This window comes from Melitaea cinxia, chromosome 17 (assembly GCF_905220565.1).
Source record: "Melitaea cinxia chromosome 17, ilMelCinx1.1, whole genome shotgun sequence".
NCBI classification, from domain to species: domain Eukaryota; kingdom Metazoa; phylum Arthropoda; class Insecta; order Lepidoptera; family Nymphalidae; genus Melitaea; species Melitaea cinxia.
Genome location: NC_059410.1, coordinates 4,525,593 through 4,552,302, shown reverse-complemented (window position 1 = coordinate 4,552,302; position 26,710 = coordinate 4,525,593). Strand labels below are relative to the sequence as shown.

At 31.2% G+C, this 26,710-nt stretch overlaps 1 protein-coding gene across 1 annotated transcript in view; it reads right to left on the bottom strand.

Annotated features, from left to right (window-relative positions):
- LOC123661488 overlaps positions 1-23,041 on the bottom strand; it is a 45,962-nt gene extending 22,921 nt beyond the window's left edge. Inside the window, exon 1 of the mRNA XM_045596443.1 lies at positions 22,692-23,041. Within this exon, the coding sequence (XP_045452399.1) occupies positions 22,692-22,899 (208 nt within the window). The 5' untranslated portion in view covers positions 22,900-23,041. The remainder of the gene's footprint in view (positions 1-22,691) is intronic.
- Between the last annotated feature and the right edge of the window lie 3,669 nt (positions 23,042-26,710).

The following is a 26,710-nucleotide window of genomic DNA, read 5'->3' as shown; positions in this document are numbered from 1 at the left end:
TACTGCGGTTTTGTAACGAAATTGTGATACGTGAGATCGAAATTTATGAATTACATATTTAAGACCTAACTAACTAGTTATATTATAATCATCAATTACTGACGTCAGTTGGCCAAAGCGCTCTTGTAGAGGGTTTAATTATTGTTGCGTACCAACATTTCCGTTTAAAGTTTTTAGAACAGTATTATTATGTTCTTATATTTAAAAACCTAGGAAGGTTAGTACAAGAACGTCATTTCATTTTTCAAACGACTATTCTAGCTCCAATTCTGCATTATTAAAGTGCATATATATATATATATATATATATATATATATATATATATATATATATATATATATATATATATATATATATATATATATTTGCATACTAAATACTTACACAATATAAAAAGCTACAAATGTCCAGCGTTTGTAAATTAAAATAAAAGAGAAATAAAAACAAAGTGTCTCAAACAAGGTGCCATAAAGTATAAGCTGTTTTAACCGACTTCCAAAAAGGAGTAGATTCTCAATTCGATTGTATTTTTTTTATTAATTTATGTTACCTGAGAACTTTTGTCTGAGGTGCGAGTTATTTAAATGGGTCCACCATTTAAATTTAATTGAGATCTGACAAGTAGTTTTCGAGTTAAATCTAATAGTGCGTATTTACTAGACTATTTTTTTATTGACTCACGTTATATTATATCACATATTTTTCACCGCGTATATCGATTCTGATGATTTTTGTTTTAATCGAAAGCTAATGCTCATTTTGTAGCCCTATTTATGTCTGATCAAGATCTGATAATTACTCTTTGAGTAATCTTTGATAACCCGTAGTTACCTTGACTATTTTTTCGTCTACCTACGTTACTTTTCGATGTAATTAAAGTCTTATTTTTATTAATTTATTTATTGAACTTTCTAACGGAATTTCTTAATTACTTTCAAGGTAATATCTCTCCCAAGACTATCCTTACTCAAATATCATCAGCTCGCAGAGAACCGGTTCAAATTGTACACAGCTTACTTTACTACGTTTTATATTTTCAATTTATTTTATAATTCATATATTACAGTAGTGAATAATAAAAAAATACCACAGCTAAATAGTAACATTTTTCTTTATATTACAGACATTATTGTTTCGGGCAGATTGCTAACTGTTGACAGAGTTGTTCTAGTTAATCCCTAGTGTATAATTATTCTTAATGCATACGAAATTACGAATCACAATCGAGCTACAATCACAAATAACAATGTGATTATATCATCGTTGACTCAACTTTATTAGGAATTTTGTATTTTTTATTGAAATAAAATGATAACGATGTGTGAACGCGGGTTTGATTCCTGCACAGGGTATCCACCATTATATTAGCTCAAATGTTTGTTTCCGGTCTGGGTGTCTGTCCTTGTTGGGCAGCCTGCCAGCCTACCAGCATGGAAAGCAGGTGAAGCTGTCGGTCCCGGTTGTTACCATAAACACCTGATAGCGATAGTTACTCATAGTAGACCCGCAACCCGCAGTGGAGAAGCGTGGTGGATCAACCTCGGACCCTTCTCCTACACGGAGAAAGAGGCTTATCTATACGACACAGGATTCATGTCTAGGGATTGCGACTTTTTTAATCTCGCGTGAGATCCAGCGGGATCCCGCAATCTTAAAATCCAATATATAAAATTCTCGTGTCGCGGTGTTTGTAGTTAAACTCCTCCGAAACGGCTTGACCGATTCTCATGAAATTTTGTGTGCATATTGGGTAGGTTTGAGAATCGAACAACATCTATTTTTCATCCCCCTAAATGTTAAGGGTAGTCCACCCCTAAAATTGTTTTTTTTAATTTTTAGATAAATTATTTATTTTTTATTTTATTATGATTTGGTGTTGAAAAATACATACAGCCCTAAATTTTCACACTTCTACCACTAACCCCTATTTTTGAATAGCGTTTAGCGGCAAGACAACGATTGCCGAGTCAGCTAGTAATAGTATAAAATGTAATTGAAAGTACAGGTCTTTGCTTAACATATCATATATTGTATATAATAAACTTTTATTTGATATGTCGTATGTAATTTAACAATCATAATTCGTTAGAACAAAATTAAAACTAAACAATAAACAAATACCTACGGAATATGTAGTAAGGATGATAAGTAATCAAAGCTTTCGGAAATGCTTTATGGCTAAGATAATTAGCTAAGATATAGTCAAATTTAATACATGTCTAGACTTCCAAAGTTTGACTAATTTTAAATATCCTCCTTTGGCATAAAAAAGTATATCGTATGGTCCCATTTAAATTTGGTTGGGATCTGAAAAGTAGTTTCTGAGAGAGATTTCCACCACTAAACGTAAGATGAGTTAAAAAAGCCAATTCACACGTTTAATAGCAGATTATTATCAATAATATTAACGTTAACGTCGTTGCAATAACGTGATTATGAAATAAGATTTTTACGTTCTGTTTTATGAAGAATTAGAGAAGTATAAGTTCTTCTTCTTCTTCTTCAGGTTAAAATAGCTTTCAATAGTGCCAAATGAGCACAGATGATTTCGACAATGTCACGTAGAATAAGTTATACGCTTATGTAAAATTGTAATTTATTAAAATAATTTAAGTACAGTTGGGTTTTGAGTCTAATTACAAATGATAAATTTATATAAAGATATGAATATATTTAGTTCGTTTATAATTAATTTATATAACAAAAAGTATTTATCGTATAATGTTTGCGTTAAACATAATCTTATGTAACACTCACACTAATACAACGTAAAATAATAATTAATTGTGTTTCTTATTCGGTACATTACTACCAAGGTTATTTGATAATGATTTTAACTAGTTGTTCGCTTTTTTCATATATATTTTTCCCAGTATTATAATGATAATTAAATAATTAAGTGTTGTTAATATTTAAAGAATAATTACTTCTTAAATTTTAATTTACAGTATAGTGACCAAGGCGCTTCAGTTATAGAGAAGTGTGAATTGACGTCAGATAGACGCGAAATAAAATTCGTGTTGGCGCCTTTAGAAAGTAAAATATAAATATGTGTACCTACATACATATTTCGCGCTCGTTAATGAGTTGTGTGTGAAGTTGATTTTCAGCCCTTTTCAGAGACCAGCAAGCCAAGTACCTCAGCAGTTGGTTTAGTATAGACAAACAAAATATTTTTGAATTTTTTTGATTAATTATGACAAAAATTAAACTATGTGATAGTAATAATCAATATTTTAATCGTCAGATATCTTTAGCTAGAAAACATTACAATATTGAAACATTTCGACAATCGTCTAAAATGGCGAATATTACGTAGTGGAATTAGGCATGTTTTACTATTGAAGGTTACTCTTACAGTTTATTTGACTGTAATCACTCTTTTATACATTATAGGTACTACCCATAAAATGCGGTCGAAAATGCGAATATTAATTAAAAAAAGGCAAAACTTACAAGGACCAATTAAATTGTCATATTGAATGTAGGTGATGAAAAAATGTTAAACTTTTATTATATTTTTAGGTAACTGAATAAGACCTTGGCTTATTCGAGTGCTTTGTTTATTTATACTTACTATTTTTGTTATTTTTGAAAAAGTACCCAGTAATACCTGTTTCGTAGCGCCACTGCAATTAATTGGAAATTTCCATTCATATTTCTTATATTGGAATCAGAAAGCTTTTATCGAAGTATAAGAAGGCTAAAAGACAGAAAAGAGAAGAGTGATTGTTGCCCTATTACTATTCCGACGACCTCTCTAATGTTATGGGGAATAATTAAACACCGGCGTTTACGGGTTCAATTCCCGCTCGAAATGGATTTTGGTATATATGCAGATACTTTTTTCAGTTTAAAAGTCTGTCTTTGTGAGTCTTACCACTGTACCTCAGAGAGTACGTTAAGCTGTCGATAACGATTGTTATAATAGACACCTTACAGTGATCATAGCGATCATTACTCATAGTATAGAAAATGTATATCAGCCATACACCACATGGCAGTGGATTAAGCTCAAACCCTTCCCCTACTCGGAGAAAGAGGCCTGTGCCCAGCAGTAGAACGTTACAGGATAAATCATAATATTATAGACATTTATTTAAATTGAAAAATACGAACATCTTTTTTCATATATTTTCATTATGGTATATTAAATTGTATGTTTATAACGATAACTACGTTTAAGTATGTGTCGTATTTCGAATAGGCGTAACTCGGTAACTCATTAAAGGTTAACCGGTAATGCTAAGTACGAGTATGAATATAATAGGCCTTTGGCATTTTGTTCACTTTGAATTTAATACAGTTATTTTAATATACATATGTATGTCCTTTTAAATAGTACTACGCTATGTTTTGTAGCCCTTTTCGTTATTCATCGCTTCAGCCTGTAATATCCCACTACTGGGCATAGGCCCCTTTCCCCATGTAGGGGAAGGATCAGAGCTTCATCCACCACACTGCTCCAATGCGGGTTGGCGGATATATTCCCTACTATGAGTAATGATCGCTATCAGGCATAGATAATAACAACCTGGACCGACGGCTTACCGTGCTCTCCGAGGCACGGTGGGGAGATCCACAAGGACTGCACATTCGTTATTAAATAATCTATTTTTCGAAAAACAAAATTATTCAAATATTATTCTTATAATGTTAGCTGGTTAAGTTGTTTAAAAGCTACAAGCAAATAATAAAGATGGAAAAAAAAACAAGAAAAAAGTTGTAGTCACTGTCATTCTTTAAAATAAACGTATAATGCCCTAATAAGAGTTTTTTTTTTTAAATTAACGAATATAATATTTAACTTCTATTTATTGCTTTATTTAAAAAATAACTTCAAACGTATGTACTCTGTTAATAGGGATAAAACAACATAGGTACTCGTAATCGTTCTGTATATGTGAATGTCATTAAACTCCGTTTACGGATGATTATTTTGATGAGAGCGTTTTAAAACTATTAAGATGTTGATAACGAAATTGTAGCGTATTAATAATAACTAATTACACAATAGTTTATATAGCTAAAGAGATAAAGACCGGTATTTCCTGTGATTAAAGTTTTATAGCAAACTATATACTTACTAGTTGTGTCTCGTGGCTTCAACCGCGTTAATCTATGGAAAAAAATAGAGTGTAGCCTTCCTCAATGAATGTGCTATCCAACACAACAAGAGTTTTTCAATTCTAATCAGTAGTTCCTTAAAACAGTGCACTTAAACAAACAAACAAAACTTTTCAGGTTTTGTAATATTACTAAACATTACAAACATGGTACATACGATATGTGGCAAGTTAACACGTAATAAATTTGTTGGAAGTACGTAATTGGTTGGAACTTATGTTTTGCAAGATTTCTTTAAAAGTTATGGGGACCAAACAGAGGTTCCTCATTTTTTTTGTTTTTAGGTTTATGCAAATCGAAATTGATTTTTGAACTTTGAGTGCTATAAAAATTTTCATAAATAGGTTGTTACGCTTTAGCCTGTAGCATCCCACAGCTGGGCATAGGCCTCTCTCGTCATGTAGGAGAAGAATCAGATCTTAATCCACCACGCTGCTTCAATGCGGGTTGGCGGATATACTCCGTGCTATGAGTAAAGATCGCTATCAGGTGTACATGACAACAACCGGGACCGACAGCTTAACGTGCTTTCCGATGCACGGTGGGAAGACCATCAAGGACTAACAACCAGACCGGAAATAAATATTTGTATAAACACAAATATCCACTCCGAGCGGGAATTGAACCCGCGATCGTTGGTGTTTAGGCGCCGCCGACACGGCACACGCACCTTTACACTAGAGTGGTCGTCAAACAGGTTGTTACTTGCCAAAACTATAATACCCATAAACTCGTAGGTGTCAAAAAAACCATTTGTTGTTGTCACCAGTGTGTCATTGAGGTAGGGCATAGTAGGAAATATACTGCTCAAAATAGCAATATGGAGCAGCCCGATTGAGCGCGTTTCTCAACCTTACAGAAGATCACAGCCAAATAATACTGTTCTCAAGCAGTATCGTGTTCCTGTCGTGAGTAAGGCAGCCAGAGCTCTTGGAAAGGATTAGGGATAGGGTCGGTAACGCGTTTGCGATACATCTGGCGTTGCAGGTCTTTATGCTACGATGATCGCTTACCATCAGATAAACCGTACGCTGGTATGCCAACCTAGTTGTATAAAAAATATCACGAATGATAATAAGTTTAAAAGTCTGAGAGTCAGACTCCCACATACATGACACATGTCAATCATTGAAATGTATGGAAGACACGTTTCATACGCGTACATTGTTTTGAGTGTTGTGTTCATAAAGTCATTGAACAGTTTTGTGACCAAGTTGCCTACTGACCTCGTACAAGCAGATGAAGTTCAACAATAAACGCGTGACAGCCAATTACGTTTTACTTTACATTGTGACTCAGAGCTCTTACATCAGAGACTGCGTTGGAAATGACATATCCATTTGAAACTCAAAGTAAATTTTTTATTAGTATTTTAAACAAAAAAATATTAAATTTTCATAATCAGTTTGTGACAATAATAATAATAACGCAAAATAACGTAATTGCGTGTTAAACATTGACAAGACTAGATCTATCATATAATAGTATTTTAAAATGTTGACTAAAATGTACAGTCCGCTTGACAAGGCTTACTATTACTATCAAATGAATGTCACTTTTAATATTTCCTACTCTCAATGTCACAAACTTGTTAATACTTTAACAGTTACTTGTGGTGCGAGTACCATATTTAAAAGTATTGTCCTGTAAATGTTATAACGGTAATCGAATTTACTGTAAGAAATATGTAGTCCTTGCTAAATAATCTTTCAATAAACGTAAGTATGTTAATTGAGTAATATAGCTTGAGATTTTAACAGACTCTTTATTTTGCATTTTTATATGTTTTATTGATTATTTTTGAAAGACCACTTCTCTCAAGCGGTTTCATTCGCTGATGATTCGCACTGCTTTTGCTGCTGTGAGATATAGCATGTGGTAGATATTTTTATCGTGTTATTTCAAGTAAGTGTAGAGTATAATACACTTGCAAAAATACTTTCTCTTTATGATATGAAGTATATACTCACTGTTTATCAAAAATATATGCTTTTACTGCGACAAAGCCAACCCTGCGGTCACCAACCCGCCTGCCCTGCGTGGTGACTATGGGCAAAACACATAAGTTCACGTTATTTTTGACGTAAACTTGTGGAGACCTATGTCCAGCAGTGGACTGTATAGGCTGTAATGATGATGATGATGATGCTTTTACTGTTTTTTTTGATCATTTTACTGTGTTTAGTTACATAAAGAACGTAAAAGGAATGCAGGCTTGTATTAAATTTGTTCTGTTCCCTAATTTTTTGTTTATCTACAGTATGTATTTATCAAAAAAAATGTATTACTTATTGCACATATGTATAATTTAAAATATTTAGGATCAATAATAAATTACGATTGACAGATGATTGTAAACATGAACTATATTTACCACAACTACGTAAACTGTTAATTAAAATGTCATAATAATGGAGAGATCAATTATATATACAGATATTTACATAATTGAGGCTAACCGCAAATATTCAATACAAAATCATACCCATAATGATTTTTATTACTATAACTATCAAAGATAATAGTCATCTATAGGAACATACTAAATGTTATGTCCTGACTGAATGCATTCAAATACTTATTATTTTAAAATTTATTGCAGCTTATTACATTAATATTTATCACTAGCTGACCCGGCGAACTTCGTATCGCCTAACACAAACTTTATCGTATGGTATTAAAGTTCAAATTGACTTTTAAGTATTATTACAAATCTTTTGTATGGGAGTATAGAAAAGTGTTGTTTTTAGACTTTTTCAGGAAATTTAAATTTTTTTTTTGAATTTTTCTCTCCGTAAGAACCATCCTCGTACTTTAAGGAATATTTTAAAAAAAGAATTAGCGAAATCGGTCCAACCGTTCTCGAGTTTTGCGCTTAGCAACACATTCAGCGACTCATTTTTATATTATAGATTAAAATACTCATTATATTCTTGTTAAATATTAACTAGGAAATAAGTTGATCATATTTTGTAATTTTGTAGAAAAATTGGAATACATAAATATTATCCAGCTTAATTGAGAAGACGCTTATCTGAGGTTTTGGAAGAATGAGTAGAATAACAAAACTGTCAAAAACAACAATAGAAAAGTAAAGTAAATACTCTTCCAGCGATTAAATTTCACCCATAAAGGAAGGAAATCGAGCGTAAAATTTGTATAGCGATTGTTATTTTTACATTAAGTGTAGTTAAAATAGATAAATTCGTAAAATATCTGTGAAATCAGTACTGCTTTGCTCCTTCGAGTTTTAATATGTTGTATTATGGCCTACCTATACCAATAAACGACTTTTCTAACTTGCGATTGCATGTCCCTTGAAAATTCATTGTCGAAGGCAATGATGGTATTTCTTTCAATATCAAACCTGCCTGTTTTATAAGTAAACTAACCGCACTCCGTGATTTTACTCGCGTTGTTATGAATATAAAACGTATTAAATTAAAATATTTTTTTAACTATTACTGTGCAACTCGGGCGATTTGCACAGCCGCGCGGCTTAATGCAGCGTCGTATAATTCGATTTAAAAATATCTCATAAAATCTCATGTTAAAAACAAAGTCTTAATGAAATTTCCTTGTTGATGAAGTATTTTTCATTCGTAAGAATTTATATGCCTGGCTAATAATAATGGAATCAAATTATCTTTTCAGTTTTTGTGATCATTAATTCTACGTGGGATTAGTTTAAAACTATGATATCTTCTAAAGTATTCATTGAAATCAAATGATGTTGGAGACAGTTTCGTTTAAAAATAAATAATTCTGATGAATAAAGTATTTATTTGGATAAGGATTTATATCACGTGTTTAAATCCACCTTTACAAATAATGCATTATTTTAGCAAACGTTGTTGACCTTAAAAGACAGACATATGCTGTCGAGGCCTTTTTTTAGAACTCATGACGATCAATTCCGTCATACATATTTTTTGGGTAGCTTTAACAGTTTACGCAGCGCACGCAACGAAAGCTTTCAAAAAAGGACATTTTTCCCGTTTTCGTAATATTTCTTACTAATGCTCATTTGCTATTGGCCGTAGCGTGATATTATATAGCCTATAGCTTTCCTCTCTAAATGGAATATCCAGCACAAAAATCATTTTTCAATTCTAAATTTCCTTAGATTAGCGCGCTTAAACAAACAAACTTTTCCGCTTTATAATATTAATATAGATGAATTATTGTAATCGTTTTTCGTAAACACATACAAATAAACAACGAAATATTATTAGAGACAGTCTTTTTACTTTTCAAGGATTTTAATGCTATTCAATGCATTTATATGATTTAAAAGTGAATATAATATCAAGATGGTCGTTATGTATATTTTTATATAAATGAAGACTTATTAAAAATAGGAAGGATAAACTAATGTATGTATTAATAGATAAAGTATGCAAACAATGTACGATTACGGATATTTTTATATTTATTCATTTAAATTTTATTGCATACATTATAAAAATACAGCAATTTAAAATGTTTACTAAAATACCAGTAGATAACAATTCGATCCTAAGAATTAACTGGTATTTTTATTTACTGGTGTATCTTTTTGATTTTTTGCTATAATTGTCTATGATAGGAAAATTATTATCCGTAAATGCACCTTGAAGCGGTATAGCGGAACTAATCTCTAACTATACAAACAAATAGTCCGTTTTGGAGTTTCCCCTTAAGATATGATATAAGACACGTGCTATGAAAAAAATACTTGAATTGATAACCTCCTTCCTTTTTTAGAAGTCGGTTAAAAAACTAATGGGACTGAAACAGTAACTCTTACGACTTGCGAGAAACTTGTTGTACTAAATGAAATAAGTAACACTAAGCCTAGAATTGGTATACATTAGATTCTAGAAAATGATATGTATACTTATGTTGGTATACGTTTTCATTAAATAATTTAACAGTTAACACATAATCGTTACGTTTTGCGACATCGTGCTACAAAATAAAGAATTTAAGTAATCTTTCTCATACGTATGTAAAAAGTGAAAAGACCCATTAATCCGAATACCACGCCTCTAGCGAAACTATTGTTTACAACTTTACCATCGAGAGCTTACAAGACTAAAAAGTGCAAAGGAAATGCCATCATCTGCTATATTAGGTTGACTTTAGGTGTTCTCGAATTTAGCCTTTTATTAACTGACTTCAAGGTGGTAGAGGTTCTCAATTCGACTGCTTTTTATGAGTGTTATTAACAGGTAATTAATTCACTATTTTTTTCGACTACCTACGTTCAATTACTTGTCGATTTAAATTTAAGCCGGTTTTCTACATTTGAGAGCTAATAATTATACCGTAAAATGTTATAAAAAATACGACAAAGTTTTTGTTAATTCTTTTATTTTGTTATATTAATATGATGTTATATTCTAAATAATAAAAATTGTACAAAAACATTTTAATGATATTCGGTCGTAGTTTTTGTCACATACTCGTGTCTTAGTTTTGTTTTTAATGAAATAATAAGATAACTGTTTACAAAATAAATGAGAATTGAGTAAGATCATAATCGAGAGTAAAAAAAGCGAATTTAAATTATTTATAATTTATTTAAAGTCATAATTTATGTACAAAAACTTACTGATTTAAAGTCAAATTCAAATTAAATAAACGTACAAAAATACTCACAAACAGTTATGTAATGCATTAAGTTCAAATTCGATAATCATTTTGATCACATGCATTGCGTTTGATAAAGCTTAGGTTTAGGTCCATATTCACACACACTCTTTGATACACTTGTTGAGAATCATCATTCAGGCTTAAATACTAAACATATAGCAACAAAAAATCAATTGTATGTACCATAAATACTGAATACTTGCGATAAATACTAAATACTAGAGCTATAAAATTATTATAATGGTTTCCGGCGCGATATATTATTGTGTTACACACCATGACCGTGAAATTAACTGACGAACATTTTCTTAATCTCGTTTATAACTTGTTACTCGCTTCAGTTTCTGAAGTTTAAGGAGAACCTGTTGTCATGCTTTAAAATGTGTTCTTTTGGAGTTTTACTATCTAAAACCACTAAATTATGTTTGGGCTACAAAGTCTATGTGTGTACATTATCGTAGAATCAAATTAACATATAACTGTCTATATGTTTGTACATCTGTCTCTGAAACGACTAAAATAAGATAAATATCACATGGCAAAAAAATTAAATATTTAATTAACATATTATGATATTTCCTTGATAGAGACAAAGGCGACTAAAACTAGGTTTCAGTCAGGTTTCGTCAGTGTATAATGCTAGCATTAAGTCTAAGAATTATATTTGTGTATAACCTTTCTGAATAAATTTAGTCAAAGGTTGAGCCATTGAGGATGTGGAGTTTTATTATTTTTATTTATTTTTAAAATTTAAATAAAAAACGAGTATGCTTGAGACTACACGACTGAAGTACAAGCTCCATCTATATGTATGTAGATATATATTTTTATATGTTTGGATAGTTCAGAACTCCTAAGCAAAATTTAAATTAACATTCTCTCTCGGATACCACGATATCCTATTTCACTATTTGCTTATAAAACCCAGAGAACAAACCTCGGCTATTATTCCCTCATCCCTAGACTGAGTAGGCTCTACGTAGAATTTACAGTTAAAAACCAGTCATTAGACATCTTTGCCTAGCTAAATTTAAGAAGAACATATTAAAGTCATTTGATTTCTCGAATCAAAAGCTATGTAGTACTAATAATAATTTATAATAATAATAGTTATTTAGTTCTTTATATTGTATGTATTTTTTTTTTTTTTTGTTTAAGTCCTGAATGTTCAAATCGTTTTAATAGGCAGACGACTTAATTATCTAAAGCGCATGCTGCACCTTTAAGAGGAAAATTTATATATATATTTAATACCTTGGCATATAACTGATTGTAATTTTTTTTAAACATGTAAACCTGTTGGTGGTTCTTACTAATATCTAAATATATAAAATTCTCGTGTCGCGGTGTTTGTAGTTAAACTCCTCCGAAACGGCTTGACCGATTCTCATGAAATTTTGTGTGCATATTGGGTAGGTCTGAGAATCGAACAACATCTATTTTACATCCTCCTAAATGTTAAGGGTTAGTCCACAACTATTTTTTTATTTTTAGATAAATTATTTATTTTTGTTTTATTATGATTTGGCGTTAAAAAATACATACAACCCTAAATTTTCACCCTTCTACCACCAACCCCTACTTTTAAATAGCGTTTAGCAGCAAGACAACGTTTGCCGAGTCAGCTAATATATATATAATCCCACAAATGTTGTCTTGCCATGTATGTTATTAGCCCCCTTAACCCCTTAACTGACCCCCTTATGACTTAGGATTATAAAAAATAGATGTTTGACGATTCTCAGGCCTACCCGATATGCACACAAAATTTCATAAAAAATCGGCCCTGCCGTTTCGGAGGAGTATATTAACTAACATTGTGAATTTTATACATAAGATATGTATCGTATACTCTCTCTTTTTCTCACTTTTTCTTCACTAACTTATATCTCCGTAACTTATATATCTTGTGGTTGTTATGTCCAAGTGGTATGTCTAATTTTTATGTAATGTTATGCCGCTGGTGTCTCCTCAACGCCGTCCTTGCACGATTTTGCACGAAGAGGTAGTGTGGAGGTGAATATACAGTGACGTTTCGACAGAGCCGGAGGTGCTTTGTTCACTGCTTGATTCATGGTGGTCACAATGCGCGGCTTCCGGTCAAAGTGACATTTCAGATAACTAACTGAGGTCTTCCATTCTACGCTCTGTCTTTGGAGAGTGAGCTGACGCAGCGGCCTTGAGCCGACTGTAAGCAGACCGGTTGTCTTTTCACGTTGACGGCGATCCTTCACTTCTCAGGAAGGAAATCCGAGAAGTGGAGGATGGCGGTATTTGATACTATTTCTATTTCTACTCTCTATTCCGTGTCGGACCCGCTAGGCGACACAGTTGGCGCAAGGTCACCATTACTTATGCGACACACGCCTACGATTGATATACCGCTAAACTATTCGCACTTTCTTAGAAATGTGAATCATTTATGCATCTTTATATATATATATATATATATATATATATATATATATATATATATATATATATATATATATATATTTCTTTTTTTTTTTTAGTTTATACAAAATAAGCTGACCGGGTGAACTTCGTTTATATATTTTATTAAATTGCAATAAATTATTATTTTTTGAAGTAAATGCTTTAAAAATCTTTAAGAATATTTTTTTATTAATTTCTTAATTTTAGAATAGATAAGATTTAAAGGGCTTCTTTTAGGGTAAGATCTTTTTAGTTTTATAACAGACTAGCTGTGCCCACGACTTCGTCCGCGTGGAATTTAATAAAAAAGTCATTGTTTAGTTCGGAGAGGTATGAAATAAATAGACTTCTAAAATAAAAAGTAGGCTTAGTTTACTATATCAGCTATCTGCCAGTAAAAGTCCTGTCACAATTGGTCCAGCTGTTTCAGAGATTAGCCGGAACAAACAGACAGACAGACAAAAATTGTAAAAAAATGTTATTTTGGTATATGTATCGTGTATACGTTCATAGGCATTTAGTAAAAAGCGGTTATATAATTATTACAAACTGACACTCCAATTTTATTTATTTGTATAGATAGTAATGTTAATATTATTCTTTTGCTCGTGTTTATAGTATGTTCCCGAACTTCTGACGCAGTTTTGTATTTATAGAGGACCTGTTGAGCGTAAGGCGTTCACAATACCTATATTTTTTCGCCACTAGGGTAATTTTCTGTAAAATCTATTAATATAAGTAACTAATCTAAGTTTTTAAAATGAAAAATGGTTAAATTTATGATACACATATTAAATATTTATTGAGGTAAAACTTCTTTACACATGCTTGACTTGGGGAGTAGGCTGGTAAATGCGTGACGAGAGCGTTATGAAAAGTGCGATCGGGCGAGGCGACCGGAAGTTGAGAGGGAGATATGAGTTAGTGAAGAAAGAACATCTTACTTTAATCGTGTGGTCTAAAGCATACTCGTTTTATTTCTATAACCTTTTTTAATCTTATAATCATTTAAGCATTAAATTTCTGAATACTAACTTTGGTTTGTAACTCATTAGTTAAAAAAAAGTAAAAAAAAATATACCGTTCAATGACCTTAAAAAGCATGCTTTAGCGAATTACTTTTAGAAAGTTCAGTTCAACTTTGTTAAAATAAATATTGAAAATCCTTTTTTGGCACTACAAGCATGTGTTTAACTTCAAAGTGAAAAGTATTCCATGTCTTTATTAAAAAGTGGGTATATTTAATATTTACTTTGAGAAAATTGTTACATTTACTGTACTGGGACAGCGTCTGAACATCGTTCTGCTGGATTAATGCTTCTCTTATAAAATAAAAAGGCTGAAAACTTCGTCCACTACGATAATACACGGCGTTTTAGCGGATTTTACCTAGAACGTATTTTTATAACACTGCTTTCACTTATTAAGTTACGTAAAAAAGAAAGATTTGATTTGTAACTAAATTTGTCTTATATAATCAACTTAATTAATCATTTATGTTAGATAAACATATTTGTAAGTCCGACTACTTTGTCTGTTTCCAAAATTAAATCGAGACAAATTAAAGAGAAATCTCAACCGGAACGATTAACTCGTTCGTGTCTTCACTCTACGTGACATTGGCGGAATCAACCGTGATCCAGTGGCACAACTGAAAATCACTAAACCAATAAATCAAGATATATTAAAATACTGATAGCTTTTTAATTGAGTAAAAATAAAAAAGGACTTCTTAAAAAAATTAAATTGTCTGAAAAACAAATCTGAATTTACTGAAACTTGAAAGAATAACATTGACAATTAGTTTTATCCTAGTGGAAATAAGATAATAACGTATTAAGTTTAACAAGCTCAAATAATTATGCTGGTAAAGTGTAATCACGTTATGTTTTGATCAGTTTACAGAGATAAAATTAATAAAGATCTTGAGATTTTTGTAGCAAATGTAGGTCTCCTTGAGATTTTTTGTAACTTTACGTACTTAATTTTAAACCTAATTTAAATCGTTTTTTGGGTTCCATATCTCAAAAGGAAAAAACGGAACCCTTATAGAATCACTTTGTTGTCCGTCTGTCTATCAAGACCCTCTTTCTCAAGAACGCGTGGAGGTATCAAGCGGAAATTCATATCAAATACTTAAGTCGACTGTCCCTTGGAGCTGTGAAAAAATCAAACTTCTAAGCGTACGAAATCAAAAAACAACCGAATTAACCCGGAATGATATTCGATAGCCCGGTTCTATTATACTGGCGAAAAAAGTACACATATTTTCGAGAACCGGATTTCCAGATTTCACACTTCAGCCTATCGCAGTCCACTGATGGACACAGGCCTCCCCAAGCTCGCGCCAAAAATAGCGTGAACTCATGTGTGTTGCCCATAGACATCACGCTGGGCAGGCGGGTTGATGACCGCAGGGCTGGCTTTGTCGCACCGAAGACGCTGCTGCCCGTCTTCGGCCTGTGTATTTCAAAGCCAGCAGTTGGATGGTTATATTCTTTATCTATACATATAATGATTTTGTTTCAGTACTTAAGCTCTGCCATTGATTTGAATATATCTAACAATATACATTAAGGTATTTAATTATTATATAAATAATTCTAATAGTATTAAGCGACTTTAATAACATATAATTATGTACCGTTTCATTTGTTGCTGGACAAAGTAATGTATAATTTGTTTCTTTTTTTACTAAGTGTAAATGACAAGAAGCAATTAATGGTGGAAAAAGTTTTTATAGACGTTGGAATGATACAATTACGGTAATAGCGGTGACATTCTCACTACTTTTATTGTTATTACTTTGTTCTTTTAATTAACATTTTTTTAATTTTTTTTCTGTTGCACATAAATGGCTATGGCGCCATTTTAATGGATGTTATTTTTGTTATAATTACCTACTAGTCAGCCATTTAGTCAACTTTTAGTATTTTTTTAAGAGTCTGTTAGTTATAATACCTTACTACCGAAAAGTTGTCAATCCACATTGTCAAAAGTTTGGTAGGAAGGAACAATACTGAATTACAGTATAGAAACTATTCAGTGGCCTAAAGCATGGTATAAAGTCAAATATACCAAGACTGATGATGACTATTCCAGTATTTGAGGCAAAATACAAAAAAAGGTAAGTACAGACAAATACATTTTTGGTTTCATCGTCCATTATACAGTAAGACAACAAAAACTTTTTTCTAAATATCTTGTATATACGAAAGTGAACCTTGTTAGAATATCAATATATTTAAGTATACTTTATAATCATGCAAAAAAAAATTATAGTTTTAGTGGTTTTTCTTACGAATTCGAGTCGGATTTTATACAAACAAATTTAGAATTACTTATTAAATACTTATTATAATTTTAATTACTTAATATATATTTTTTTATAATGTAAGGTTCGTGGAAACATATAATATATGAAACATTATCCAAATAAATAGAGATATCATTCTTTGTGTTGAAAAACAAAAAAGTCAGAAAAATCTCGAAAAAAACTTTTCGAGATACTTCAGATTTTTTTGTATTTATATTGCATGTTGTACTTCGTTTTTATGGAAAAAAAAATGTAAATACATGCCACGTAGCTCTGTACAATATACAAATTATGCTTATTTGTGTAGGATGTGGAGAAAACCTAAAATAAGGAGAAAACTTATACTCATAGCTTAAATAATAAAATGTGATTAACAATGCAAATAGCGATATAATATACGTAGATATAAATAGCGAACAAGATAGCGAACAATTTGCAAAAAAAAAAAACAAATTAGTATCCTCCCCTCTCTTTTAGCCATATACGACTTTCACAAGCGCAAGATTTCGCCAGTAAACTAGTAACAATACAAATGGACTGGAACATCTTATGTTGGTCACTGGAGGTAATGCACGTTTATATTGGTCGCGGTTCATTGGTCGCCTATTGTTTTAATAATCTTTACTGAAATTATGAAGCTGTAGAGTTGGTTTGTTTTGCTTATCTCAGGAGTTACTGGTTCAAATTTACTTTAGTTTCGTATAGTTCCTAAATCGAGTAGTGTATAGACTATACAATATCATATTACGACTATCAGGAGTCCAGACAGAATGACAGAGTTTCTTCTGGTTTCGATCAAGCGAGGCCGCGGGTAGAATCTAGTATTAAAATACATATTAAGAACGTGAGGCGTAGTACCATTCGATTTTTGTTTAGAATTGTAAACAACATTGTGATTGTAATCTTTACCTGTACATGTGATCACGAATCATAATCACGAAGGAGGTTCTTAAAAATACTGATAAACGAGATCTTTGCTATTTTAAAACTATTCAAAAACTGGATATTTACCATGTTTTTTATTTTCATTTTGTGGTCTAGAGTCTCGTGCACAAGACATTCGCAGATAATGTCGAAATATCGAGCTACGCAAAATGAAAATAAAAAACAATATTCCGTTTTTGAATAGTTTTAGTAATAGATGTAACCATGTTAATCTAAAATCTTTGCTATTTTGTTAACTGAATAATAATAGGTATATATTGAATTGTGAGAATAAAAACTGTCACAAGATGTGTGACAAAAGAATTTTGATTTATGACAATCCTTTACACTTGGAGGAATACGCAACTTTTAATAGATTAATAATTTGCAAATTGCGCCACTTTTTGATCTTTTCAAGCTACAATTATGAAGCTTATATCTGAACTAAAATTTTTTATATTTGAACCACATATATGTTTTTATATAATTTATACATACTTATTTTATATAATTTAAATAAAAAAATATCGACTTTCCCGTTACGTCTTATGATAATATAACAAACAAATATGATAATATAATATTTTACGATTTAACTCGTTAAAACTGGCTATATGTGATAGGCACTATTTTTTTTTTTTTAATAATTTTGTGTATCACGAGAATGTATCTACGAGTATAAAGTATACTAAGATTTATAGAATTTATTTTAAAAAAACAAGTCGAAAAACGTTATCTTCATTTAAATTCATAATTTAACCTAATTTGTAGGTACTTGTAGTTTTGTGAATAACAATGACTTTTGAAGTATTTCTATATATATAATTAAAACTTAGGTATTCTCAATTCATATGTATACTATTAAACGTATTTGTGGCTTTAGTCTCATTGATTGAATACCATTGATGAATTAGACCACGATGTTTAATTATCTATGTAACTTCTGAATAATCTTTCTAATGATAAAAAATACTATAATATGCTTAATAGTTTTATATTTATGACAAAGATTAATAAAAACTACAAACCAAATGGTATGTATAAGGAAATAAATATAAACATTATCCATTGTGACATCAAATCTAACGCGGCTTAAATCGCAAAGCACATCAAATTTTCAATACCTGAGTGTTTTCTCAGTATTCCATATCACCTTAATGTTGATGACATTTCGAAAGCTTAGAGTATAATACACTTTACACTTATAATCAGTGTATAGTCCACTGTCTGTCTCATAAATGTGCTTTGTGATTTATTTTATGAACACTTTGAAAGTAATTTTAAAAAATGCAATTGGAACAAAAGGCGGCCCTATTACATAGTGCTGGCATGGCAGTGGCATTTTCTGTAAAGAACTTTAAGACAGAAGAAAAATAAATTAGTGGTGAATTACTATTTTATAAATTATTAAAATAGTTTAATATGATTTATGATTATCCTAAAAAAATAGAAAAAGACAAGTCATATTTGTATTAATCTAAAAAAAATACACTATTTTTTTTTAATAGTATTTCTGATAAAAAATTTTTGTCCAAAATATCAGTGTTTTGGATAATTAATCATCCATGTGTAAAACAAAAAACGAGGGTCAAGCGCATTTGATAAAAATCACTGAAATAAACATTTTTTAATACAATTATACTATAAAAATGATTATAACGGATTTTCACAATGATTTAGTTTAATAATTATAATTAGATGAATATCAAAGGTCTTTATTAACATGATAAATAACAAATATAAACTCACATTAAAATTAAGTAACAATGTTAATGATGTTAAGACACACCTATGGTTGCATTTCTTTTATTTCAAAATAGTCGTTTATGTGATTATAAGCCTATTTACCAACATTTACAGAGTGATTTAAAAGAAAATTAACTGTCTGATATATGAATCGAAATAAGCTTTCTTTATGGTGTTTTTGCTCTCGTATTTTTTATTGTTGAATAATGCGTATCAAATTTAATTTTATTTTATAGAAATTATAGTTAATTTTATACAGGTATAATTAATGACTACCTGTTTAGATTATTATCTGTACCTAAATGTTTGTTTCCGGGTTCTGAAAGAACTGTTTACGGTTTGACTCTTATAAACTTAATTTAAAAAAAATGGTTTTTCCTATACGATACCCAGAGAAAGTAATATATTGATTTGACCAGATTACTTGAATTTATTTCAACAGTGTAATTTCAATATTTGGTAGTTTTACAGTTAGTTATAATATAGCAAGGTATTAAGTTCATTTTTATAGATAACCGATTGAATGGGACGTAATTTTGGGTAATAATGACATTGAATGATATAAATATTTAGGTTAATCAATATTCTTTTTAACTTAACGACTTGTTAACAATCGGTAATTATTTTGACAAGCTTATTAACAATCGTAATTTCTTTAGTACTTAGTGAAGTATATTGTCAGATAAAATAAGCGAGAAGACATATTTGTTTGTTGGGCATTAAATTATAATTTAACATATGGTAACATTTGCAAAAAAAAAAAAAATTTAATAAAATGTTGTCTTATTTTTTTTGCTCAAAACAATATTAGGCGTAAATCACTGTTTACTGTTCATTGTTTAAATCAATCAATTTAATTTTCTGTCAGGTACCTAGAGGTACCTACCAGGTTAAAGTTATTATCCAATTCATTTACGAGTATATAATAATATGCGTCTAAAATAACATTGGCGAAATCTGCCGACCTGACTTTCTATTTAGCGGAAGGAATGCGTTTAATGCTTAGATTATATCTTAAAATATATAGATACTTCCTACATAAGTTACGCTTTGTTTAACATCTTTAGACATTAGTAAAACTTTTTATCTTTTGAATAGAAAAAAAAATGTTAAACGAATAAATTCTAAAATATTAAACGAATTAATAACGAAAACTTTATAAGAAGAGCGCTCGATCGCTCACAGCTGCTATTTCTAATTTTTTAACCGACTTCAACAAAGGAGGCGGTTACTCAATTCGACCGTATATATATATTTATGTATGTTTGGGGATAACTCCTTTTTTTGATAATTCTTTTTTTCTTGGAAAGGAGATATCCCTAGTTTAGTACCATGATAAGGAAACCAGGATCTGATAATGGGCTCCAAGAGATCTGATAATGGGATCCAATCGAGGAAAACTATCGAAAATCTGCATAAAAAATTAAAAACATCAGAAGTATTATAATGTAATAGGAAAATATTTAGAACGTTAAAAAATTAGTTAAAATATACAAAACCAAATTTCGTGAAATTCGTTGAATAAATATTGTTATTTAGTTTTGTTGTAAGTCCATATATCTAGACAGAAATAAATATAATACCTACTAAGCTGTCAAGCACTAGGCTGAACACTTTTAACTTTCGTATTTACCTTTTTAAAAAATATTATAAATCTTGAAATTATTTCCTTGATACTCAAGTAATTTAACTGCCTGTATTATTACATTATATTATAGGGTTTATTTATTGAAGCGGGACACGCTTTACATTTGATAAAATAACAACTTATGATGAAGCTACAATTTTTTTCGCCGGCTTGGATTTTCGTCCATACAATTAATATAACTATTTTTTATTTGGTGAAAAATTTTGTTTTTATTTTAACTCTTTCTTTGTTATTCTTTTGTAGTGTCGTAGAATTTAGTTACTAATATAATAACTAAAAATAATAATATATTTTTGTTTATATAAGAAAAAAAATCATTCAAGAGAAAAGAGAAATCAAGATGATAAAAAAGTACTTACTTTTAAATACAAATCGTTGCATTGTTGAAAGTGAGTAAAAACATAAAATATTATTTTATGGTAATTTTTTTTTCATTATCTCATACTGGTTTTGAGAAGATAGATGACGTCCAACTTGGACGATAAAATGATATAATGAATAAACTTTATGTATAAAAAAGCATTTTATATACAGAATAATAATATTTACCCATGGATGGGTAATCTTTTGTATGTATATTTATACTCACTTTTTTAAGACTACAACAAAATATACATACTTTTTAAATATTATTACCGTGGGAGTAAGCAAAATACTCGTAACTGACAACTAGGCGCGAAAACTTTAAAGGGATGGTTCGAACACATTATATTCTATTCACTTTAAGAAAATAGTGACTCATCATTGACACTCGATTTGGTTACGCCCCTCGAGCTATTAAATCGATGTAAATTGGAACTTCTGTCTGAAGTGCTTCTCAACAGGTCATACTGTGAACACAGTATTCCAATTTACTCGTACTGCGATTTCATTGATTAAGGTACTACTTTCTCAATGCGAATTTATAATGTAACTTAATATTTCTGCTAATGCCTTTGCCCAGCAGTGAACTGCGATAGGCTGAAGTGATAATATAAGATTGCACATTATTTATTTAGAAATTGAATATTGTTATTTTCTGTCGTTTATTTCTAAAAGTGCGACAATGCGAGAACTAGACAAGAAATAACCTTCCGTCCTATTATAGTAGAACAAGGGTTCTTTAAGACGAATTATGTCTATCAATTGAGTTAGAACAACAATTGATTTAATTCATTTCAGATATTGTCAATTGATTATTTTAATTAATCTTTTGTAAATAATATGTTACAAAAAGAGTCAAAAGGGTAAAAGGGGATATTGTAGAGTTTGATGGTAAAAAAGAAAAATATTACCATTAACTTTTATTTTATCGGCAACCGGTAGGACAGGGTCTAAGAAGTAAGAGTTAGGGCTAATTGTTGTTTTGTTGATTAATTATGTTTAGGAAGCCATGAACCTAGCATTTTCATAGTGGCTTAAATAACTTAAGTTAATAAGTTATAACCATAACTTCTTAAATAGGTTTAAGAGTAAAGAAGATTGGTTATTGTTTAACACACCATATACGTTTTAATTGTGTCTTCGTTACTTACGTATTTATATCTGCTTCGAGAACAACTGTATTATATTATTAAAAATAATATAAATAAAAAACACCGTTCATTAAAATTGAAATTGGACATCTGTATTTTTTTTTTATTTTTCCATCGACCATAATTATACTCATTACCATAAAATATTTTTGAATTTTATTTTACATAGCAACTTATAGATAAACAGAAAACTATTTGATGTTTATTTATTTTAATTTCATAGTAAAACAAAAGAAAACAACCACAAGAGCTTGTCACATTTTTTTACTGTACCAGTATGACAGAGAACCAGTACAGTACCATATACTATTTAACATTAAGTTTCCTGTAGGCATAACTTACTTTTCAAAGCCTTCCCTTCAGGTGTACACCTCTGTCCATTAACTAAACATTCCACATAGTTCCTCACTAAACGTTTACTATTAAACAAGGCATCTACATCTAGATAATCGTATCTCGAGTCATATTTGGGCAAGTTTCGCATCGCATCGATGTCCTGTCCCATCACCGTCAACACACAGACACACAGGCACAACACTATGAACTGCATTGTTTAAAAAAAATAAAAAACTGTCAAACTTAAGTTTCGAAGTCACATATCTCGAGGATCGAGGTGTTTACGCGTTCGCGAAGTCAAAGAAACGTGCGCGCGCATCGAGAAGCAGTGTTGTTGTGCTGTGCGTGCGTTCATTGCTTCGCTATATGAAAGGTTGTTTATATGACAACCGTTTGTCCTGAAATGATACAGGTTCCTTTCAAGGGCAATTCTATTATCCAAACACGAAGGGTTAACGCTCATTTAATCTGCGGAAACATAACTTTTAAAATCTACTTTTATTGACGCTACATTTTTAATAAACATTAATAAAGTCGGCAAATTCTACAAATCTAACATACAACGTTATGTTAAGATATTAATTACTTAGAACAGTGAATTTTCTTTTCATATTTTTTCAGCCTTTTTTAATGGAGAAAAAGTTAACAAAATATATACCTACGTTAGAAACTACAAAAAAAAAAAAACAAGTTAATAATTATTCTTTGACGGTTCGCAGGAAAGTGGACATAATATAACTTATGTCCACTTTCCTGCGAACCGTCAAAGAATAATTATAACAAATGGACACAACGATAAATAATGAAGTTAATAATGTTAAGATACGACTACTTTGTAATGACTTTTAAATTAAAGTAAACATTACTCTTAATTATTTAGAACGACGCCTAACGAGTGCGTGATATCTTGTACAATCGTTAATTTAGTAACAGAAAATCGATTCCTACAAAAAAAAAATTAGGTATGGCAGTAAAGAATCCAGCCACACCCTCTCTTCCCGTTGGTGTCGTAAGAGGCGACTATGGGATTCCACTACCACCTTGAAAATTAAAAAGCCAACCGATGGCGGGATAATCATCCAACTGTTGGCTTTGAAATACACAGGTCGAAGACGGGCATCAGCGTCTTCGTTGCGACAAAGCCAGCCCTGCGGTCACCATCCCGAGACATGAGTTCACGCCATTTTTGGCGCGAACTTGTAGAGGCCTATGTCCAGCAGTGGACTACGATAGGCTGGAGTGATGAATAAAGAATTATTATTAAAGACGCCAGGACTAAGCCGAGGTGACATTTATAAAGAGTAAATGGACTGGTCGCCTTACTGGCGCCGAGTGTTTCAAAAAAAAAAAAACAGTAAAATCGTCACCGTTTTTTATGACATTTTTCTTTTGAACACAAATAGCGAAGTATTTTTGTTTGTTTTAATTAATAAGTTTATTGAATTTATTTTTACCGATTATCGCTTCTCGTAGCGCCATAGCTAAGTCAAAATATTAAAAGTATAATATGGTTCAATAAGTGTAGTGCCTACTAAGTATTATCCATAAATGTAACATGTTTGATTTTTATTATTCATTTTGTACAGTTCCGATGTATGTACATGAAAAATATTTATGAAAATTAAGAATTTTAATGAAATTATTGAAGCCAGAACAATTAAAAAAAAAACGGTCTGAACAAGCTCTTCTGTATGAAGTTCGGTTCAGTTTTCATAACTCTGATCCTACAAGTCTAACTTAAAATCTGGTCTAGGTTTCATCTTGAGATTCGAGGAATTCTAATATACTCGGGTATAACGACAATTTTTTTTTAAAATGTCTATAACATTACGAACCGATGTATGACATCAGTGTAAAATTGTAGCTCCATTTAACTCGTGAACATCATTCATTGATTTATCTCTCCATTTTAACAGACATGTAATGATAAGTCATGGTGTAGAAACGGAGCTGAGTCGAAATAATTACACATCTCCACGGTACTCAATCGTCTAGGAAGTTACATTGTTTGTGAGCGGTCGTACGGAACGCTATGTGAATATGTTGTAGCTATCTACCTAAAATAACAATTCAATGAGAGAACTAGTCCCCTCGTTAGCAAGATTGTAACGTTGGCGGTACTGGCATGGTTGGCATGGCAGTAACAATAACCTGACACATATTTTTTGACAGGATAATATTTAAATAGATGTTTATACATATTTCTGTTCTTGTAATTAATTGAAATTAATTGAAATTAATTGATAAATATATAGTTTTCATCATTACCATCATCATCGTTATTCTTTTCTCGTCCTCTATTGCAAATAAGGCTCTACTAGATCGTTCAATAAGTCCCGAGACTAACCTGGAAATGGCGCATATATTAAAAACTCTTTTGATTTTTAAAAAGTACTGGCTATCAATACAAGAATTAGTGTCAATTTTTTAAAAATGGAACAATAAAATTATTGATTTTGAAACATTTAAGTGACGCTACGGTTGTAATTTCGATACAATGGAAAAAAACGAGTTTCGCGTGTTGATAAAACATTGTTTTTTAATGGGAAAAAATACCGTTGAAGCACAGCAATGGCTTATAAAATGTTATGCAGGATCAGCTCCCTCTAAAGCAACCATTTGTCGGTGGTATGCCGACTTCAAACGCGGTCGCATGGACACCAATGATGGGGAACGCTCAGGTCGTGCAAATGAAGCAGTGACTCAACAAAATATTAACCAAGTCCTCAAAATCGTATTGGAAGATCGGAAGGTAAAAGTGCGAGAGATAGCCGAGATAGTGAAGATTTCAGCTGGTAGTGTTTTCACTATTTTAAATAAAAATTTGGCCATGAAAAAGCTTTTTTCTAAGTGGGTGCCGCGTTTGCTTACAACTAATCAAAAGGAACAACGTATCAATGATTCAGAGCGATGTTTGGCGCTGATGAATCATAATAAAAAGGATTTTTTACGTCGGTATGTAACAATGGATGAAACCTGGATATACCATTTCACTCCGGAATCCAATCGGCAGGCAGCGGAGTGGAGAGCGGCTGGTGAAAGCCGCCCGAAGCGTCCAAAGACTCAGAAATCGGCCGGTAAGGTTATGGCGTCTATATTTTGGGATGCGCATGGAATACTTTTCATCGACTACCTTGAAAAGGGGCAAAATATAAATAGTGACTATTACATGTGCTTATTGGAGCGATTGAAGTACGAAATTGCGGATAAACGGCCTCACATGAACAAAAAGAATGTGGTGTTTCACCAGGACAACGCGCCTTGTCACAAGTCCGTGAGAACGATGGCCAAAATTAACGAATTGGGCTTCGAATTGCTTCCTCATCCCCCTTATTTGCCAGACTTGGCCCCCAGCGATTAGTGGCAGTTTGCAGACCTCAAAAAAATGCTTCAGGGTAAGAAATTTGACTCAAATAGTGAAGTTATCGCAGCAACGGAGGCTTATTTTGAAGCCAAAGACAAATCGTTCTACACACATGGGATACAAAAGTTAGAAAAGCGTTGGAGGGACTGTATCGCTCTTGGAGGAGACTATGTTGATGAATAAAAATTAATTTTATAAAAAAGACCTTTTTTTAGTACTTAGTCTCGGGACTTATTGAACCACGTGTTACAACGCCAATCAGTTATATTTCCGAGATGTATATAATAAAAATTAATATTTGAGCATCGGCAAGTTATACCAACTGTTTGTGTACATCCACTCAGCGAATCAATATTAAAAAATAAGTTGAAACAAGTTTAAAGATTTCTATTATCTTCTTCTGATAGTGTCTATCAGTAACAGTAAAATACAAGAAAATAGTTACAGAGAAATGGTCTCTTAGGCTATACGAATAAACTAATTTTTAACTATTTAGCTGCAACGCATGTATGTGTTGATGTGTCGCTTGCGACAATGTTTGGATTAGGTTTATGTCTCACAATGGTTAGATATTATTTGATATTATTAAATAAAATATTTTATGGTATTAATAAAAGTAACAGCTAGAAATCTAAATCTTGTTTGTCTATCAATCAATAGT